A 16,549-nucleotide genomic window follows, 5' to 3' on the forward strand; every position below is an offset into this window, starting at 1 on the left:
CTAGTCTAGCTAGCAGAGTAATCTAGGGCACTGATCAGAAACCAGACATCAACCTGCAGATGTCTTTCTGGTTATAAGTAGCAAGTTGATTGAAGCTGTTTATTCTCTCTGTGGTTCCATTCTCTTCTCCCTGCCCATTGCTAAGGGGTTTCCTTGTGATTATCGTAGTCAGAAGGAAGACACCATGAGATCTTGTCCTGACATTGACAAGCAAACAGTTACTATTTTGCTGTGGTAGAGTGGGTGGGAATCCTGTGAGGTTCTGATTATCTTTGGCTATAAGAACACTCAGTGCCAGCGGAAGACCTGTCAGCTTGAATGATCCATCTCTGATTTACAGAATTTGCTCCAAATTTGCAATCTATATACAGAATTGAGATTCTGGACTTTCTGAGGCTGCAAGTCTCCTGAAGACATTTTCTAATGAAGAGTGAACCACTAACAAAGTGTTTGCTTTAGCTAAATGATTGCAGTTAATTTTTTTGTAAAAAAAAACACAGAAGCACACATTAACTTGAAATAAGCTCACACTGTTGTTTCTTGTAGTACAGCCAGGAAAAACAGTAACAAGCTGTCTCCTTCAGAATCACATCCCTGGATGATATTCGAGCAACCTGGAAAATTTAAATACATCCCCAGGGAAAACAATTTGAATTAAGTTAGAAATCATATTTGCTAATTTCCTTTCTGTCGTTGCAATGTTGCCATTCATGGTATGAGTAGCACTAATGGAGAATGTGTGTGGCATGGGAGACTTAGAAAAGCAGCAACATCTGTGTTAGGGCCACACTCAGTCTGTGGCCACAAAGGAGTTTTTAATGTTTAGGGATCATTAGTTAAATTTTAGAGTACATTTAGTGTGCATTTTGTTCTACATTGAGCCTGATATTTACTTAGACATTTTTGGAGAAAATGGTCATAGGACCTAAGCATGTTTGACCCAGACAGATTTGATTTTGTGTTTAAAGGTATCACCTGAAAGTTTTATGGTTACAGATAATAGTTATGGAAGAAATAGAGACAGTTAATTGTTACTCAGTTTGATATTTCCCAAGGTGGTTAAATCTAAAGATTTCAGTGTTCCTGGCTTTAGTCTCATATATATATGTTATGGCAAAGGTGTTGTTTTTGTTCCTTAAGTATTTGCAATTTTGAGGAGAAAGGGAAGATTCTTTTCTTTAGAAGGCTGTTCTTTCTTTCCATTGCCATTTCTTTTGTGAGCATTTCTCTTTTGTTTTTTGTTTGTTTTATTTTGTTTTTTCCCCCTTTCTGCATTAATACACAAGGAGATATGGTTAGGAGATGGGTTTGAGATTTTCTTTCATCTCTCCCTCTCTTGTTTGTTCCTATTTCTCTATCTCCAATTTTAAAGGAAAAAAACCCAATTTGGAATGTGCTGAGTGATCCTTGTAACCCATTTGAAATGCAGTTTTAGCACAAAGGGAGGCTGGGTCCTGTTCACCTTCTTCCGGCACAGCTGAAAGTTTGAAAGGTAGCCGGCAGAGTGCCTCCTGATGGCAAGAAGGAACACTATAGTCTTCAGATCTTCTGAATGGAGCTGCAGGTGTAATTCTGGGGTGTGTTTGCACATTTTAGGATTAAGGCATGCTTGCCAATGGAGAATGTCAAACAAGTAAATGTATATGTGTATGCAGTTCTGGGGTTCTGATACCTGAGCACAAAATTGGTGTGATAGAGCAATTTAAGTGTGGTGTTCCAATGGGTCACCTCTTGGTAGGTATATGAAAATCCCCCCAGAGCTTCTCCATTATTTGTAAATTTTGCCTACTTTGCAGTTGCATGAGCCTACCTACCAAATGGCATTTGGAAAAGTTCAGAGTTCAGACTTAGAGAAATTCCTTGTTTTGTTTTTCTCTGAGTCTTGCCAATGCTATCACAAAACAGTGTGGGAACGTGATTTTTTTTTAAGCTACTAAGGTGTTGTATATTTTGTTCAAAGCCTTGGATTTTCTTGCGGGTATGTACCTATAGGTTCTGTATTGATAATGACAGGACTCATTACCACTAGTAGCCAAAAAGCATTATTAATTTTTTTTTTTTTTTGGTTTTGCTTGCTGTATCCCACTTTCCTCTCTTTCTCTTGCTTTCTCCTTTTCACTTTCCCTATAGTCAGCCTCTCGCTTTGGCGCTCCTCTCCTCTCCTTCTCCCACTCCCCTACCTCTCATATAATTTTACTTCTGACTTCCCCCTTTATTCGATATTCTTCATCCTTACTTTCTCTCCCTTTTCCTTGGTCCCACTTTAATTGTTTTTCTCTTCTCTTTATTTCTTTTTTAAGTAGGTAAGACTATTATTTCCACATTCTCTTCTTTTTCTGTTTCTGGGGTAAGTGGGGAGATAAAGGGAGAAGCCCTACCTAGCCTCCCACCCATCCCAGGTCCCTGATGTGGGGCATGCTCCGAGGGTCTTTCTCAAGTGGTTTTGATAGTTCATCAGGTATGAACTGCTGCCAATCTTGCCATTCTAAGCACGATGAAGTCACTGCAGAATCCACTGATTGACATAGTCCACCTTAAAGCCTCCATTTGCCCAGTTTTTCACTGACTGTGCTGTCCACTGCTCCATCTGAGCCTCTGAGGAGGCTCGGCTCTGGCATTTGCACTCCGTGGCAGATCATGGAACCTGCACTTCTCTTTATGGTTGAGGTTCTGAGTCCGGCAGTTCGATTGCGGAGATCCTCAAACAAACTCTGTCTGAGGTGACCAGACCAGATTCTTGTGTGTACTTGCCAGTACAGGGTCTGGCACAGTCTGTCGCCCCAATCAGCTGGTGGTCACAGTTGCTGGGTGGGTTCTGTTTCTAACCCTGTCTTCCACTGGAACCAGTGAGTGTTGCAGTCTAGCCCAATTCTGCCCAAGACACACTCAGCCCTCACATAAACCAGTGGGAGCTGCAGCCTAGTCGGAGTGACCCAAAATAACCCCCACCAGGCCTCCTCCTCTCCACCCCCCCCCGCCCTGGTTCCCGTGCTTGCCGGTATGTACAGCAGACTAGTCCAGTCTGTCTCACATTCCATTCAGCTCTCACACATGTCAGTGGGCATTGAAGCCTAGTTCAACCCAACCAGCTCCACTATCCAGCCCACACACATGCTGATGTGTGCCATTCTGTCCAGCCACCCCTTTCCCAGTCCTGGTCTTCATGCCCTCCAGTGGGAGTGGTAACCCAAGAGGGAGGAGCCCACTATTTCCCTCCTAGGCCACTCCCACTCCTGGATCATTCACTTTCCGGATGGTTATGTAGTTTTAGTTGACAGATTAGCCACCAGTGCCAGCATCTGCTATCTGATGCTGCGGCAAAGGCCAACCAATCCTCAGCCATTCTGCTTTATGTTTGCATCAGTAGGGACAGCCAACCAAGCCTGGCTCTTCCCTGATCTGGCTTGCATGAGGCTCACAGGTGTTGTAACCCTGCTTGGTCTGGTCTCCCCTAACCCCATGCTCCTCAGTGGGAAACCCAACCCAGCTAGGCTGTAAAAATATGGAACGCTCCATGAATCTGCATGTCATCCTTGTGCAGGGGCCATGCTAATCTTCTCAGTATCATTCTAATTTTTGTATATGTGCTGCCAATGCGAGCACTGTTTTAAGAGGTTTATTTATTTGAAAGGCAGAGTTACATGAGAGGAGTAATGCACGAAGTAAGACAGAGACAGCGAGAGATCTTTCATCCATTGGTTTACTCCCCAACTGGGGCTGGGAGAGGCAGAATCCAGGAGCTTAGAGCTTCATTTTGTTCTTTCACTTGGATGCTTAGGCCTAAACACCCAGGCCAGCTTCTGCTGCTTTCCCAGGTGAATTAGTAGGGAACAGGATAGGAAGTAGAGCAGCTGGGACTCAACACCAAAATGGGATGCGTGTATCACAGGGAACAGTTTAATTTGCTGTGCCAAAATGGGATGCATGTATCACAGGGAACAGTTTAATTTGCTGTGCCACAGCATTGACCCAGAGTTACTGATTTCCAGGTAATTTTAAGGTAATAAATAGATGGATATTATCCTACATGTGAGTTTTTAAACAAAAATCCTTTCACAAGTAGCCTCGGACAAAGACTGTCCCCACCACCACTCCCCTTTCCTTCCCTATCTCCATAAAACACAAACAGGCAACCAGGTTGGTTGGTTGAAAGTGTAATCAGAACCTTGGAGAGCTCTAGGTACACCAGGGGCAGAACCATAGTCTTCAGAAGCTTCCATGGTTGTGGCCAGACACCATGAGCAGATGCCAACTCTACTTTGCTTATTTACTTATGATTTTAGGAGAAATATTCCTTTTATTCTGTTCAAGATCTATGTGTCAACACCTTGGAGATCCTGTTCCCCTTTTGGTGATTCCCAGTTCCTCTTAGTGCGACTTGGAATACTGAGAAGAGAATGTCATAACTAGGAAGGGTAGGAGGGTCACAAAATTTCATTGAAATATTGGCCATGTATTAGATTTGATCATTTTTCCTGGCATTTTTTATTCTCCCCACGTAGCATCTTAGGTAAAACAACCAAACCATACCAGAAAGTACCAGGACAGCAAAAATGGACTGGCTGGAGCAGAGTTCAGGTCTAATGTGCCTTCAGCTCTCCCTAATCCTGGCTGCAGCAGTAGTCTCTGAACATAGGTCATAAACCATATTGTTTGTTGGCCAGATGCAGTTCCTTAGTAGGTGAAAGAGATCTTGACTATCTTTCTAGAAATACTTTCAGTAGTCCATATCAGTTCCAGAAGTGATTAGTTTTAAAGATTTATTTATTTATTTAAAAGACAAAGACAGATATTCCATCTGTGGATTTACTTCTCAAATGGCCTCAACTGCCAGGAGTGTACCAGGCAAAGCCAGGGGTCTAGAGCCTCTTCCAGATCTCCCATGTGGGTGTGGGGGTCCAAACACTTGGATCATGTTCTACTGTTTTTCCAGATGCCTTTTCAGGGAGCTGGGTGGGAAGTGGAGGAGCCAGAACTTGAACCAGTGTTTAAATGGAATGTTGGCGCTATAAGCAGTGGCTTGACTCACTGTTGCACAGTACTGCCAAATGATTTTGTATTGATGTTTAGTTAACTATTCATTTGGATGTCACTGATTTGCATTTCTTTCTAGTTAACTTTTGTGCTTCACAGAATTCAGCAAGTCTTTGAGTATAATGAAGAAAAACTTCAAATATCATTGCAACAATCTCAAACTTTAGACTTAGTAGGCTCTGCTTACTGATTTAAAGAGAATTAGTAGAATATTTCCAAATAAAATCATGGAGGAAGCAAATTCCCTCTTTTTTTCTTTAGCCTTACCAGTACTTTTTCTGTGAGTGTCCTATAAAAGTACAAAGTGTTCTGTCTCCATTGTGTCTCCTCGATTTTGGTAACAGTTGAATCTTCTCAAAAAGAAAAACCTCACAACATTAACTGTAAGGTAAAACTCTAAATGGAAGGGTTGGGTGTGCCATGCTAGGTGTGTGTATGTGTGTGCACATGCCCAGGCACTTATTAGGCACTTGAGTTTAAATATTTGGATGGTAGTTACATGGAAGAGGAGTAGATTTGTTCTGTGTAGTCCTATGTTAGAGAGAGACAGAGAGGAAGATCTTCCGTCCCGTGGTTCACTCCCCAAGTGGCTGCAATGGCTGGAGTTGAGCCATTTCGAAGCCAGGAGCCAGGAGCTTCTTCCAGGTCTCCCACGCAGGTGCAGGGACCGAAAGTTTTGGGCCGTCCTCTACTGCTTTCCCAGGCCACAAGCAGGTAGCTGGATGGGAAGTGGGGCTGCCGGGATTAGAACTGACACCCATATGGGTTCCTGGTGCATTCAAGGCGAGGACTTTTTATTTTATTTTATTTTTTATTGGAAAGGCGGATATACAGACAGGAGAGACAGAGAGGAAGATCTTCCGTCCGATGATTCATTCCCCAAGTGAGCACAACGGCCGACGCTATGCCGATCCGAAGCCAGGAGCCTCTTCTGGGTCTCCCACGCAGGTGCAGGGTCCCAAAGCTTTGGGCTTTCTGGACTGACTGCTTTCCTGGGCCACAGGCAGGGAGCTGGAAGGGAAGCGGGGCTGCTGGGATAGAACTGGCGCCCATATGGGATCCCGGGTGTGCAAGGCAAGGACCTTAACCACTTGCGCCACCACGCGGGGCCCTAAGGCGAGGACTTTTAACCACCATCGCGCTGGTCCCAAGATAAGAATTCTGTTTTAACAAACTAGGAAGTTGCTGTAGTTGAAGAAGGTATGTAAACCATGTTTAAAATAATCCTGTTTAAATTATGTATTTAGATGACAGAAGATCAATACATATTGTTTCATTTTTTGTTGATAATGTTTAGTATTATTATCAGAAAAATAGCACATTTATTTTTTGTTATGTCTTGCTTTCTCTGAATGAAGTAATATTTGTTCATAGTTGCTCAGTTATAGTTCTGTTGGAAATGTAAAATGTCATTGGTCATTTCTTAAGATGTCCCATTCATATGAGCATAACACACAAACATTTTAGATGAGGGAAGTATAAGAAATTACTACAACTATGATCAGTACGTTCTAACCTATTGCAATAGCTTGTAGGAAAATTTTCTGTGAGGATTAGAATTTATGAAATGGCACGAGCAAGGCTATTTGAAGCATGTGTATTTAAAGTTAAATGATTCAAGATTTGTTCTCCAGAGATTATAGAACAATTGAAGTCTGACCTTATGAAATGAATAAAGGACAAATGAAATTTTTTAAGCTTTGAGATTAAAAAAATGAAATATGTGAAGTAAACTTTTGTATTTTAAAATTACATTTGTCTATCAGAAAGGTATGCACATGTGTTTTATATATCCATTTATATTACACACATATATGTAATATAAATGCAGAAAATTTGGAAATTATGGAAGCATAGGATGAAGGAGAAAATTCTTCTAAATAGCTTTCAACAATTGGCACAATCATTAACAATTGTTTCTGTGATTTTTCCATATATAAATTTTTTCACCTCTTGAGGGTTCCAAGGGAATGAGAATAATATGTGTCATAATGTATATGTGTATTTATGTTGCTTTCCTTTGATATTTTATTGAAAGTATTGTTATATACTGCTTATGCATTATTCCTTTTAATTATTTTCAGTCTTTAAAATATTATTATCTGGCATTTAGATATTTACAGCTTCATGATACTATAAATGACTTAGTGTACACTTTTGTCTATAAAGTTTTCCCTCCTTTCTTTCTAGTTTTTATTAGCTATGTTCTCAGAAATAGGAATTCTAGAAGCCTTAAGAAAGATTTTTGAGATTCTTTACGTGTCTATATGTTTAACTGTATCAATTTATAACGGGTACAGGTGCCTGTTACTGAATATTCACTAATACTTGTGATTTACTGAACTAAGGAACCACCGATTTAAGCTGGAAACTTTGTTTTTCATTGTTTTTGCCCCAAATGTGAGAGGCAAGCCAAATCAGTGAGTCCCGCTGGCACAAGAAACACTGTGGAACTGAAGTTCTGTCTTGGAGTGAGGTCAGGCTCATGAGTTAAATGTCAGACACTGATTCAAGGGAGCCCAGATGGACCACAGGGACAGGGTGTGGAGCTTCAAAGAGTGGAGCGGAAGCACATGTGCCAAAGGCAGTAACCTGTTGTAATTTCCAAGAAGGGTAGACACTGGTGTTGTGTGTAGCTCTCTGTGAGCAGGGATAGCCTGCTATGGGAGGGACTTTGGAATTTTGTTTGGGAGGAGACTTGCCAGCATTGTTTGTGTCCTGTTTTAAACTATTTGGAAAAAAAACATCCTCTTGCCATTTGCATATATTTTTATTGAAAAATTAGTTTTTTGAAAGAAAGAAAATTGTTTATCTTTGATTACTAATATAGTCATATACGTTCACATTGTTTGGTTTTATTTTATTGATGTGCTAGGTCAGAAGTTTGTGCAATTGGACAGAAGTTTGTGGTAAGAGAATTCATATAATTTTCATATTTTGACTATTTCATTATTGATTAAAAATTTTTATTGTAATCTTATTTGGGTTTTTTCCTAGATGATTTCCCCACGTCATTATTAGGTATTGCGGTTTCAGGTCTCAGTTGCTTCCTCAGTTTGAGAATTATTGATTGCCCCCAAAACTTGAACGTACTTCATTTTTTTCCTACTTTTTCCATTTATTGGTTTTCTGGTGTATGGTTAAGTTTTCTTTAATGTGACTGAAAAACTGATTTTGAGTAAGTTAAACCCAAATTGAGAGTTAAATTCTGAAAATATTATCTCCTACTTCCAAAAAATTATTTGATTGACAAAGATAGAAGATAATGAGTTCCCATCAGCTGATTCATTCCCCAAACAACTGGAAAAACTGATGCTGGACCATGGCCGAGAGAGCCAATAACTGAATGTGGACCTCCCCATCAATGGCAGGAGCCCAGTCAGTTTGTTGAGCTGAGATGCTCCTATCCCTTACCTTCTGACGTAAGAAAACTACCATGAGGATGGATCTGAGGATAAGTTGGACTTGTTCAAATCTGTGAGGCCATTCATTTGTGAATATAGGGTACGTGGTGAATGTATTTCTGAGAGAATGATGTGGGAAGATGAAGGGGTTCATGAGCTGCAAGCGTCTGTCACGCCCAGCAACCTGAGATAGGGGGAGCAAAGTAAGGAATTCTGGATTTCCGTTGTGCATGAGTTAATTATGACTTCAGAGAGGCAGGTGCCAATTCTGTGGTTGAAAACTGGTATTTTACTGAATTAAAGTGAGAAAATTGGCAAATTGACTTTCTACAATGTTTAGTTTTTAATCATACTTGATTATCAACAGTTAGCTAACTTCTTGATATAGTTAGTTCTTGAAAAGAACCAGCATAAAGTCTTGCCCAAACTATTTTTAGTGAGAATAAATGATATATAAAATGTAAAACAGTACATTCTTTTTCTTCTGACTGTTTTCTTTGTTTCTTTTTCTTCTGACAGTTTTCTTGTTGTTTCTTAATATATGATTTTAACTTCTTCATGTTTGGAATCCCAATTCTATTCTGTTAGTGTATTATTGGACCTATGACTACACTTTTTGACCATCGTAATTTTAGATTTTTCTCTCCATACATTAACCAAGTTAAGTAGAATAAGAATTCTGAGTAGAAAGGTACACTTATTATTTTTTTCTTTTTTGAAAAGGAGCTTACCAATTTATGTCTTCCCATCTTCCTTCTGTGAAGGAGCTTTGGATGTTTTCCTGTATATCCTGCTCCAGAGAGTGGAAGCTCAGATATCCTGTATTATTCAGATAGATTTTTAAAATAAGTCCTTATTTAGGAAGTAACCTGTTTTAAACCTTATATATTTTGGGTTCTTCCCCTTTCTAAGTAAATTGACTCAAAGTACCCACTACCTGATGACTGGAAATGGTCATGTTGTAGTACTAGAAGATCTTTGTTTGGGGTAGTGTATCTTAACCTCCCTTGACGAGGACGTTTCCCAGTTAAGTGTGCCTTGACCAGCCACGAAAGTCAAATACATTGGCATGTATTGAGAGATCGTGTTCTAATAGAAAGAGGCTGGTTGGCACACTTTACTAAGCGTTTAACAATTAGGCTGAATCACTTGAAATCAACTCAAATTGGTAAAAGATGTTTGCCAGCTTACATATTTTCATAATTTATTTTTTAATGTGTGGATATAAGCTTGTAGCTTGCCAAGCAGCTGAAGAGAAATGGTAAAAATAAAAAATTGATGCAACTAAAAGCTTTTTCTTTTTGTCCCAGCACTGACACAGGACTGGAAAGGAATACTTGACCAAGAAATGGTGTGTTGTCTGTCTTCCTATTTATAAGTGTTTAATGATGATATGTAAAGGAAATGCATTACAAAGTATGTAATGATTTCTTAAGGTTCTGTCTATATCCTGTTGATACTTTGAATGTTTTCTTGAGGAGCTCAAAAGGAATTTCAGGCTGTTGTGGTAAGATTTTTTCAGGGAGGACTTTGTATGCTTCCTAGCAGATTGTTTTTCTATCAAGGAACTTGTTTCATTTATTGTTTGATGATGCTGAAGTCTTCCCTTTCTGTGAACCTCCCTGAAGAAGAATTATTCCTGTCAAACAGGAGGACTTAATGCTTTCACCATTGTCATTTAGTCCTTGTGAGCTGTGTGGGCAGGAGGATGGCTCAGCTGGCATTGATATGTACCATGCACCATAATGGTATCAATGATTTGATGTCAGGAACAGATAGTGTTGCTTCACCAGCCTTGACAGTCGAAGATTTTCCTTTGCTGCAACCTCTTAGAAGAACACTGCATCCAGAGGTTTTGGTCTTTGTCTTTCTCTGTCTCTCTTTTTTCTTTTTTCTTCCCTTCCTTCTCCCTCTATTTTGCCCTCCCTTCCTTCCTTCCTTCCTTCCTTCCTTCCTTCCTTCCTTCCTTCCTTCCTTCCTTCCTTCCTTCCTTCCTTCCTTCCTTCCTTCCTTCCTTCCTTTTTTTACAAAAAAAGTATTCATTTTTACTGGAAAGGCAGATATACAGAGAGAAGAAGATACAGAGAGTAGGAGATACAGAGAGTAAGATCTTCCCTCTGCTTGTTCACTCCCAGGTGGCCACAACAGCCAGAGCTGAGCTGATTCAAAGCTAGCAGCCAGGAGCTTCTTCTGGTCTCCCACACGGGCACAGGGTCCCTAGGCTTTGGGCCATTACCTACTGCTTTCCCAGGCCACAACTGGAAGGAAAGTGGAGAGCCTGGATTAGAACTGGTGCCTGTATGGGATCCTGGTACATGCAAGGTGAGGATTTAGCACTGGAGTACCGCACTGGGCCCGGTCTCGTTGTTTTTTAACACATGAAGGTGTTGCTACAGAGACTGAACACTTTGGTGATCATACTGGTGACTTTAACACTGTATTCCATTGCAGATCATGTGCTGTAATGTTGTTCTTTCATTTCTGTACAGTTTGAAACACCAACAGATTTTAGTGATTCCACCTTGTAGATTGTTTCCTTTGTAAATGTCTCAGCCAGTTCTTCCAGTTCCTTATTGCTAACATTTATCAATAGTTAGTTGACTTTGGGATAACCAAAACCTCAGAAAATAAAACTGCAGATGGAGGGGCCCACTATATTCTTCTTCACTGTACTTTTTACCTGATATATTTATTTGTTTACTGTTTATTGCCATCCATTCAAATCTGAGTGCTAGAGAGCACAGCCTTGTGTTGTTTTCCTCACTGTTTAGTACAGTGGCAGGTGTGTAACAGGCATGGAGAAGTATTTGTTGAATGAATGGATGGGCGCTTACCTTCTTCGTCTCTACTCCTTTTTCAGGCCTCGTTATCATCACTGTGCTGTAGTTCTGTGAGACTCCAGTGTTGTGGAGCATTTATTTTTATCTGGTAATTCAGATGCAGATGGTCTGGGGAACTAAATTGAATTACTATCACACATAATGCTGAATTTAGGTACAGAATGAAAATAAATCAAAATTATTAAAGAATCAGAAACAAATTAAAGCTTCCTAGGCTAAAATTATGGCCTTCTAGAATATTTAGGTATTTTGTTTTGTTACTACACTGCTTTACAGTTATTTCTGCTTATTCATGATGGAATTCCTTCTTGAGTTTTTTGCAAGGATATTTCGGAGGCAGAAGATATCACACAGATCAAAAGCACCTTCTCGGTTCTTCTCTAAGTCCATGGCAGTTAGTTGGTTCATCTTAGATTTGTATCATTCTTCTTCATATAGATGTATGAGTACAATTGTAGATTTGGATGAATATTCCTTATGAATTCATCTTTTATTTATGATTTTTGCAGAATCTTGCCTCCTGGAATCCTTCAAATCCTGAATGTCTCCTACTGGTGGTGAAGGAACTTGTGCAACAGTATCATCAGTTTCAATGCAGCCGCCTCCGCGAGAGCTCCCGCCTCATGTTTGAATACCAGACGTTACTGGAAGAGCCACAGTATGGAGAGAACATGGAAATTTATGCTGGGAAAAAAAACAACTGGGTAAGGTTTTTAGAGAGTAGGAATAAAAGTCACTTTATCTGTAATGAAATAAGGTATTTAGTTCAACTGTCCATAGGTAGTCAGCCATAGTCATTCTTTCAAATGAGCAAAGTGGAGACAGTGTTGTAACACAGTTGGTGAAGCTATTGCTTGCAATGTCGACATTCCCTGTAGATATTGGTTTGTGAGCTGGCTCCTTGCCAATGACCTGGAGAAAACAGTGAAAGATAGCCAAAGTGTTTGGGCTCTTACGACTCACGTGGGAGATTTGGATGAAGCTTTTGGCTCCTGCATTTAGACTCATCTGCTGCTGGCTGCTGTGACCATCTAGGGAGTGTGCCACCAGATGGAAGAGATCTCTTTATCTGTCTGTGCTCCTCTCCTTGCAGTTCTTTTTTTTTCATTTTAAAGACTTATTTATGTATTTATTTGAAAGTCAGATACACACACACATGCAATGAAAAAGAGAGAAAAAGAGAGACACCAAGACCGAGACCTATGCACTGTCCACTGGTTCACTTGCCAACATTGTCCAAACATTGGGCCTTTATTTGCTGTCTTCCCAGATATATTAGCAGGAAGCTGAATGGAAAGAGGAACAGTTGGTACTCCAACTGGCACTCCATCAGACCGGTGCTCCAACATGGGCTGTTGTTACACAAGGCACAGCTTAACCTGATATGCTACAATGCCAGCACACTGGCATCCCCTTAAGCATACCACGTAATAACAAATAAATATTACTGTGAAATAATCATTGCAGAACTCAGTGAGTTCTTGTCTTGGCTGTTGTCTGCTTCAGGGTCTATCCCAGGCTGTACTGATGATGCTGTCCAGGGCTGCAGTCACCTCCAGGCTTGACTGGAAATGGATTCAATCTGAATTCGTTCATCTGGTTGTTGACAACACCCAGTTCTTTGTTGGCTATTGAACTGAGGGCCAGTTTTTAGATCTGGCTGTTGTTGTTGGGAGGGCACTAGTTCCTTACCACTCTACAGGGCTGAGTACAGAATAGTTCATAGATTGGTAACTGGCTCCAGAGTGAGCATGACAAAAGTCACCACCTTTTATAGTATTAGAAATGTGATGGCATGTCATCACTTATGCTGTATTCTGTTTGTTAGGTCTAGCACAGGCATAGGGAGTAATTAAAGAGTATGAATGCAAGTGATCCCTGGAAGCCACTTAGCAGGAGCCCATCACATTTACTTACTCAGTTTATTGGTCATCTGTCTGTCTCAGTCAGCATGTAAAGGCTGAGATAGTTATTTTGCTTACTGACACATCCCACGCACCTGGAACAGGGCCTGCCACATACTTCATACTTCTTCGATTTTCTTAGGAGCATTTGGATGAATGAATAAATTCCTGGTAAGCACAGAATAAGTTCACTTTTCTGCATGTTAGGGCCAGTGCCTGTGAATCAGCATGATTTAAAATTTATTCTTGCTGCAAATCAGCCTGTTTAAGATATTTTTCTTTTGTGAATTTATCTTGTAGTAAAAGACACATAACATTAAATTTACTATCTTTACTGTTTTGAAGGGCACACTTCAGTAGGGTTGGCTGTGTTGATGTGAGTTGTATAAAAGATGCCTGGACCTTTCTCATATGGGAAAGCCCACACCCATTATAGCTTTTGTTCCGATGCTTTTGGCTCCTGTAGATACTTAATGTTAGTGGAATCATATAGTATTTGTTCTTTTGTGATTGGCTTATTTTACTTACTGTTATGCCCTTAAAAAAATATTTATTTGAAAGGCAGAATGACATAGATTGGGAGTTAGAGATTGATTTTCCGTTACTAATTCAGTCTCCAAATAGCTGCAACAGCCAGGTCTGGGCCAAGGCAAAGCTAGGATCCACGAAATCCATCCTGATCTCCAACATGGATAGCAGGGTCCCAAGTACCTGGACTATCTTATGCTATCTTCCCAGTTGCATCAATAGGAAGCTGAATAGGAAATGAAACAGTCAGCACTCCTACCCACACTCTGATACAGCCAGTTGGCATTGCAGTCAGTGCCTTGACCTTCTGTGCCATCACGTCAGCCCCGCCAGCATGCCTCTGAGGTTCATCCATGTTGTAGTAGATGTGATTTTCTTCCTTTTTAAGACTTCATAATATTATGTCACACACATACAAACAAACACACACACTCTGCATTTTATTTATCCATTAATTCAGTAATATCAGTTCTGTCTTTTTGTACATAATGCTGTAGTGAGCGTAGTATGTAAATATGTGTTTGTGATCCTGTTTGCGTTATATACAATACACATACATACACATATCTCCCTGGATATCTGAAAGTGAGATTGCTAGATCATTTGGTAATACTATTTTTAAATTTTAATGGACTTTCCATGCTGTTTTCCATAATAGCTATACTGTTTTTACATCCCCACCAGTTCAAAGATCACAGTTCAAAGTTTTAAATCATTGATTACTGGGACTGGTGTTGTAGTATAGCAAGTTAAGCTTCTGCCTGCAACACTGACTTTCCATATGGGCATTGGTTTGATTCCCAGCTGCTCCATTTTCGATCCATTTCCATCTCCCTGCTACTGTTCTTGGGCCTAGCTCCAGCATTTGTGGTGGTTTGGGAAGATTTTGTCTGCTTCAGGGTCTCTCCCAGGCTACGCTCATCCGACTGGCTCTGTGGGAAGTAAGCCAGGGGATGGACTGCTTGTCTCTTTTTGTGTCTCGTCCTCTCTGGCTGTACCTTTGCTTTTCAAATAAATGAACCTTTAAAAGAAAAAAAAAAAAAGAATGGTTTTCCAACTTATTTTTCTTTGGTTTTCATTTTAATAGCATCACTGTCTTTTTAATCCAATCTAATTTTTTTAGATTTATTTTTTTAAAAATAATTGTTACATGGGTGATCAGGGTGGGAATGGTCAAAGTTTAGGGAAAATGGGGTGAATTCATTTCTTCCAAATTTGCCATTTCTTGTTGTTCCTGGAGGGAGGGGAGGGACAAAGGGGAAAACCACTCATGATGTTCCACACATACCAGTACCCAGGGATGAGGAACCGCCACCTCATATCAACCCAGCAAATAATTTTGGTGAATGGAGCCAATGGACATTGGGAGAGTAACATCATCCTTGGATTGGTGAAATCAGCATTTCAGAACTATCCAAGCTACTTGGACAGAACCCTTGGGATATGTACACATTGAGACTCTGGGTTAATACAATCTAATTTTATGACAACTTTCATGATCTAAGATTTTTGAGAATTTTATTTGTAAGTTTATCTAATATTTGACTTTAATGTTGAAGTTGAAATTAAAGCAGATAGATTATTTATATTTGTAATATTTTGCAAACTTTAATGTTTTGCATCTCTTCTTTATTTACAAAGTGTATTGCTAATATACCTGCCTAGTTTATTTTTATTTGTTACTAAGTAGTTTGTGATTAAGGCAGTGGTATGGATTCAGAGGAAATACAGAAACTGAGAACCTTGTAACAAAGCATGGTAGATGGATTTGAAGCTTAGAGCAGAGCAGGCCTCGGGAGGGCTTTGGAAATCCTCAGGAGGGAAGGGAATATCTGGAGATGAACAGATTAGAGCTTGATGGGGCTGGGTACAAGTTTTTGAGTTGCACTATTGATACCAGCGCCATTTACTGACAGCTGGTTTCAGTCTGGTCCCACTCTGCTCACTTGCCTGGGATAACAGAGGCTATCTCACATGTTTCGGCCCCTGTTACTCAGTACAGCTGAACTGGATGGAGTTCTGGGATCCTAGCTTTGGCTTGGACCATCTTTCCTGGTGACAGCCATTTGGGAAGTCAGTCAATAGGTGCAGGCTTCTCTCTGTCTCTTACTCTGCCTTTTAAACGAATACTAGAATCTTAAAAAAAAAAAATTAGAGATTAGCATCAGGGTTCCAGAATACATTAGAGGACTGCCTGAGAAGGGAAGCTGTTCAGACCAAGAATCTGGACGACGAACTAAAGGCTCTGGCAGAAAGAAAGGAACTTGATTTGCGGTCAGGTTGGTTGGTTGGTTTGTTTTAAATAAGGGACTGTATTCTGTAGTAAGTAGAAATGTGTGGGGACTTACAATGCATTACAAACATTGGAAAAGAAGGCAGTATTCAGGTGGAACAACAGTTGAGTAACCAGGAAGTGATCATGATGAATTTATCTTACTCTTTGAAGGAAGGTGAATATCACAGGCTTAGATATACACCAATAGAGCATTTGTTTTCTTTCCCTTACTGTTCCACTGGCCGTGCGTTCCTTTCTTAATCATTCGACTCAGTGAGGAGCTACACCTAAATAATTGCCTGTAGCCTGTCAGCTTTCAGAGCTCTGGTGCAATATCTCAGCGCATTTCCTTTGACCTTGTCCCGTTTATTATTTTGTTTGGGACTCGAGTGAAGTCGTATAAGGACTGTGCTTCAGTTTTGCTGGGTGCACGACAGTTATTGGGGCCAGCACTCTGGCACTGTGGTGTAGCGGGGAAGGCCAAGCCAACTGTGTTGACATACATATGAGCACAAATTCAAGGCTTCACTGCTCTCATTTCCGATCCTGCTATCTGCTAATGTG

The 16,549-nt window shown here is 40.3% G+C and overlaps 1 protein-coding gene and 1 non-coding gene across 4 annotated transcripts in view; one reads left to right on the forward strand and one right to left on the reverse strand.

Moving 5' to 3' along the window:
- BABAM2 (BRISC and BRCA1 A complex member 2) overlaps positions 1-16,549 on the forward strand; it is a 449,694-nt gene that overhangs the window by 146,017 nt on the left and 287,128 nt on the right. For all 3 annotated transcript variants that reach the window (XM_040993000.1, XM_040992999.1, XM_040993001.1), the window contains one exon: positions 11,788-11,982. In XM_040993000.1, the coding sequence (XP_040848934.1) occupies positions 11,788-11,982 (195 nt within the window). The remainder of the gene's footprint in view (positions 1-11,787; positions 11,983-16,549) is intronic.
- Positions 3,497-3,603, reverse strand: LOC121165432. Its single transcript, XR_005885227.1, has one exon. It is a non-coding gene; the product is annotated as a U6 spliceosomal RNA (small nuclear RNA).

The sequence above is a fragment of the Ochotona curzoniae genome, unplaced genomic scaffold (genome assembly GCF_017591425.1).
Source record: "Ochotona curzoniae isolate NIBS_2020 unplaced genomic scaffold, NIBS_Ocur_1.0 contig_883, whole genome shotgun sequence".
NCBI classification, from domain to species: domain Eukaryota; kingdom Metazoa; phylum Chordata; class Mammalia; order Lagomorpha; family Ochotonidae; genus Ochotona; species Ochotona curzoniae.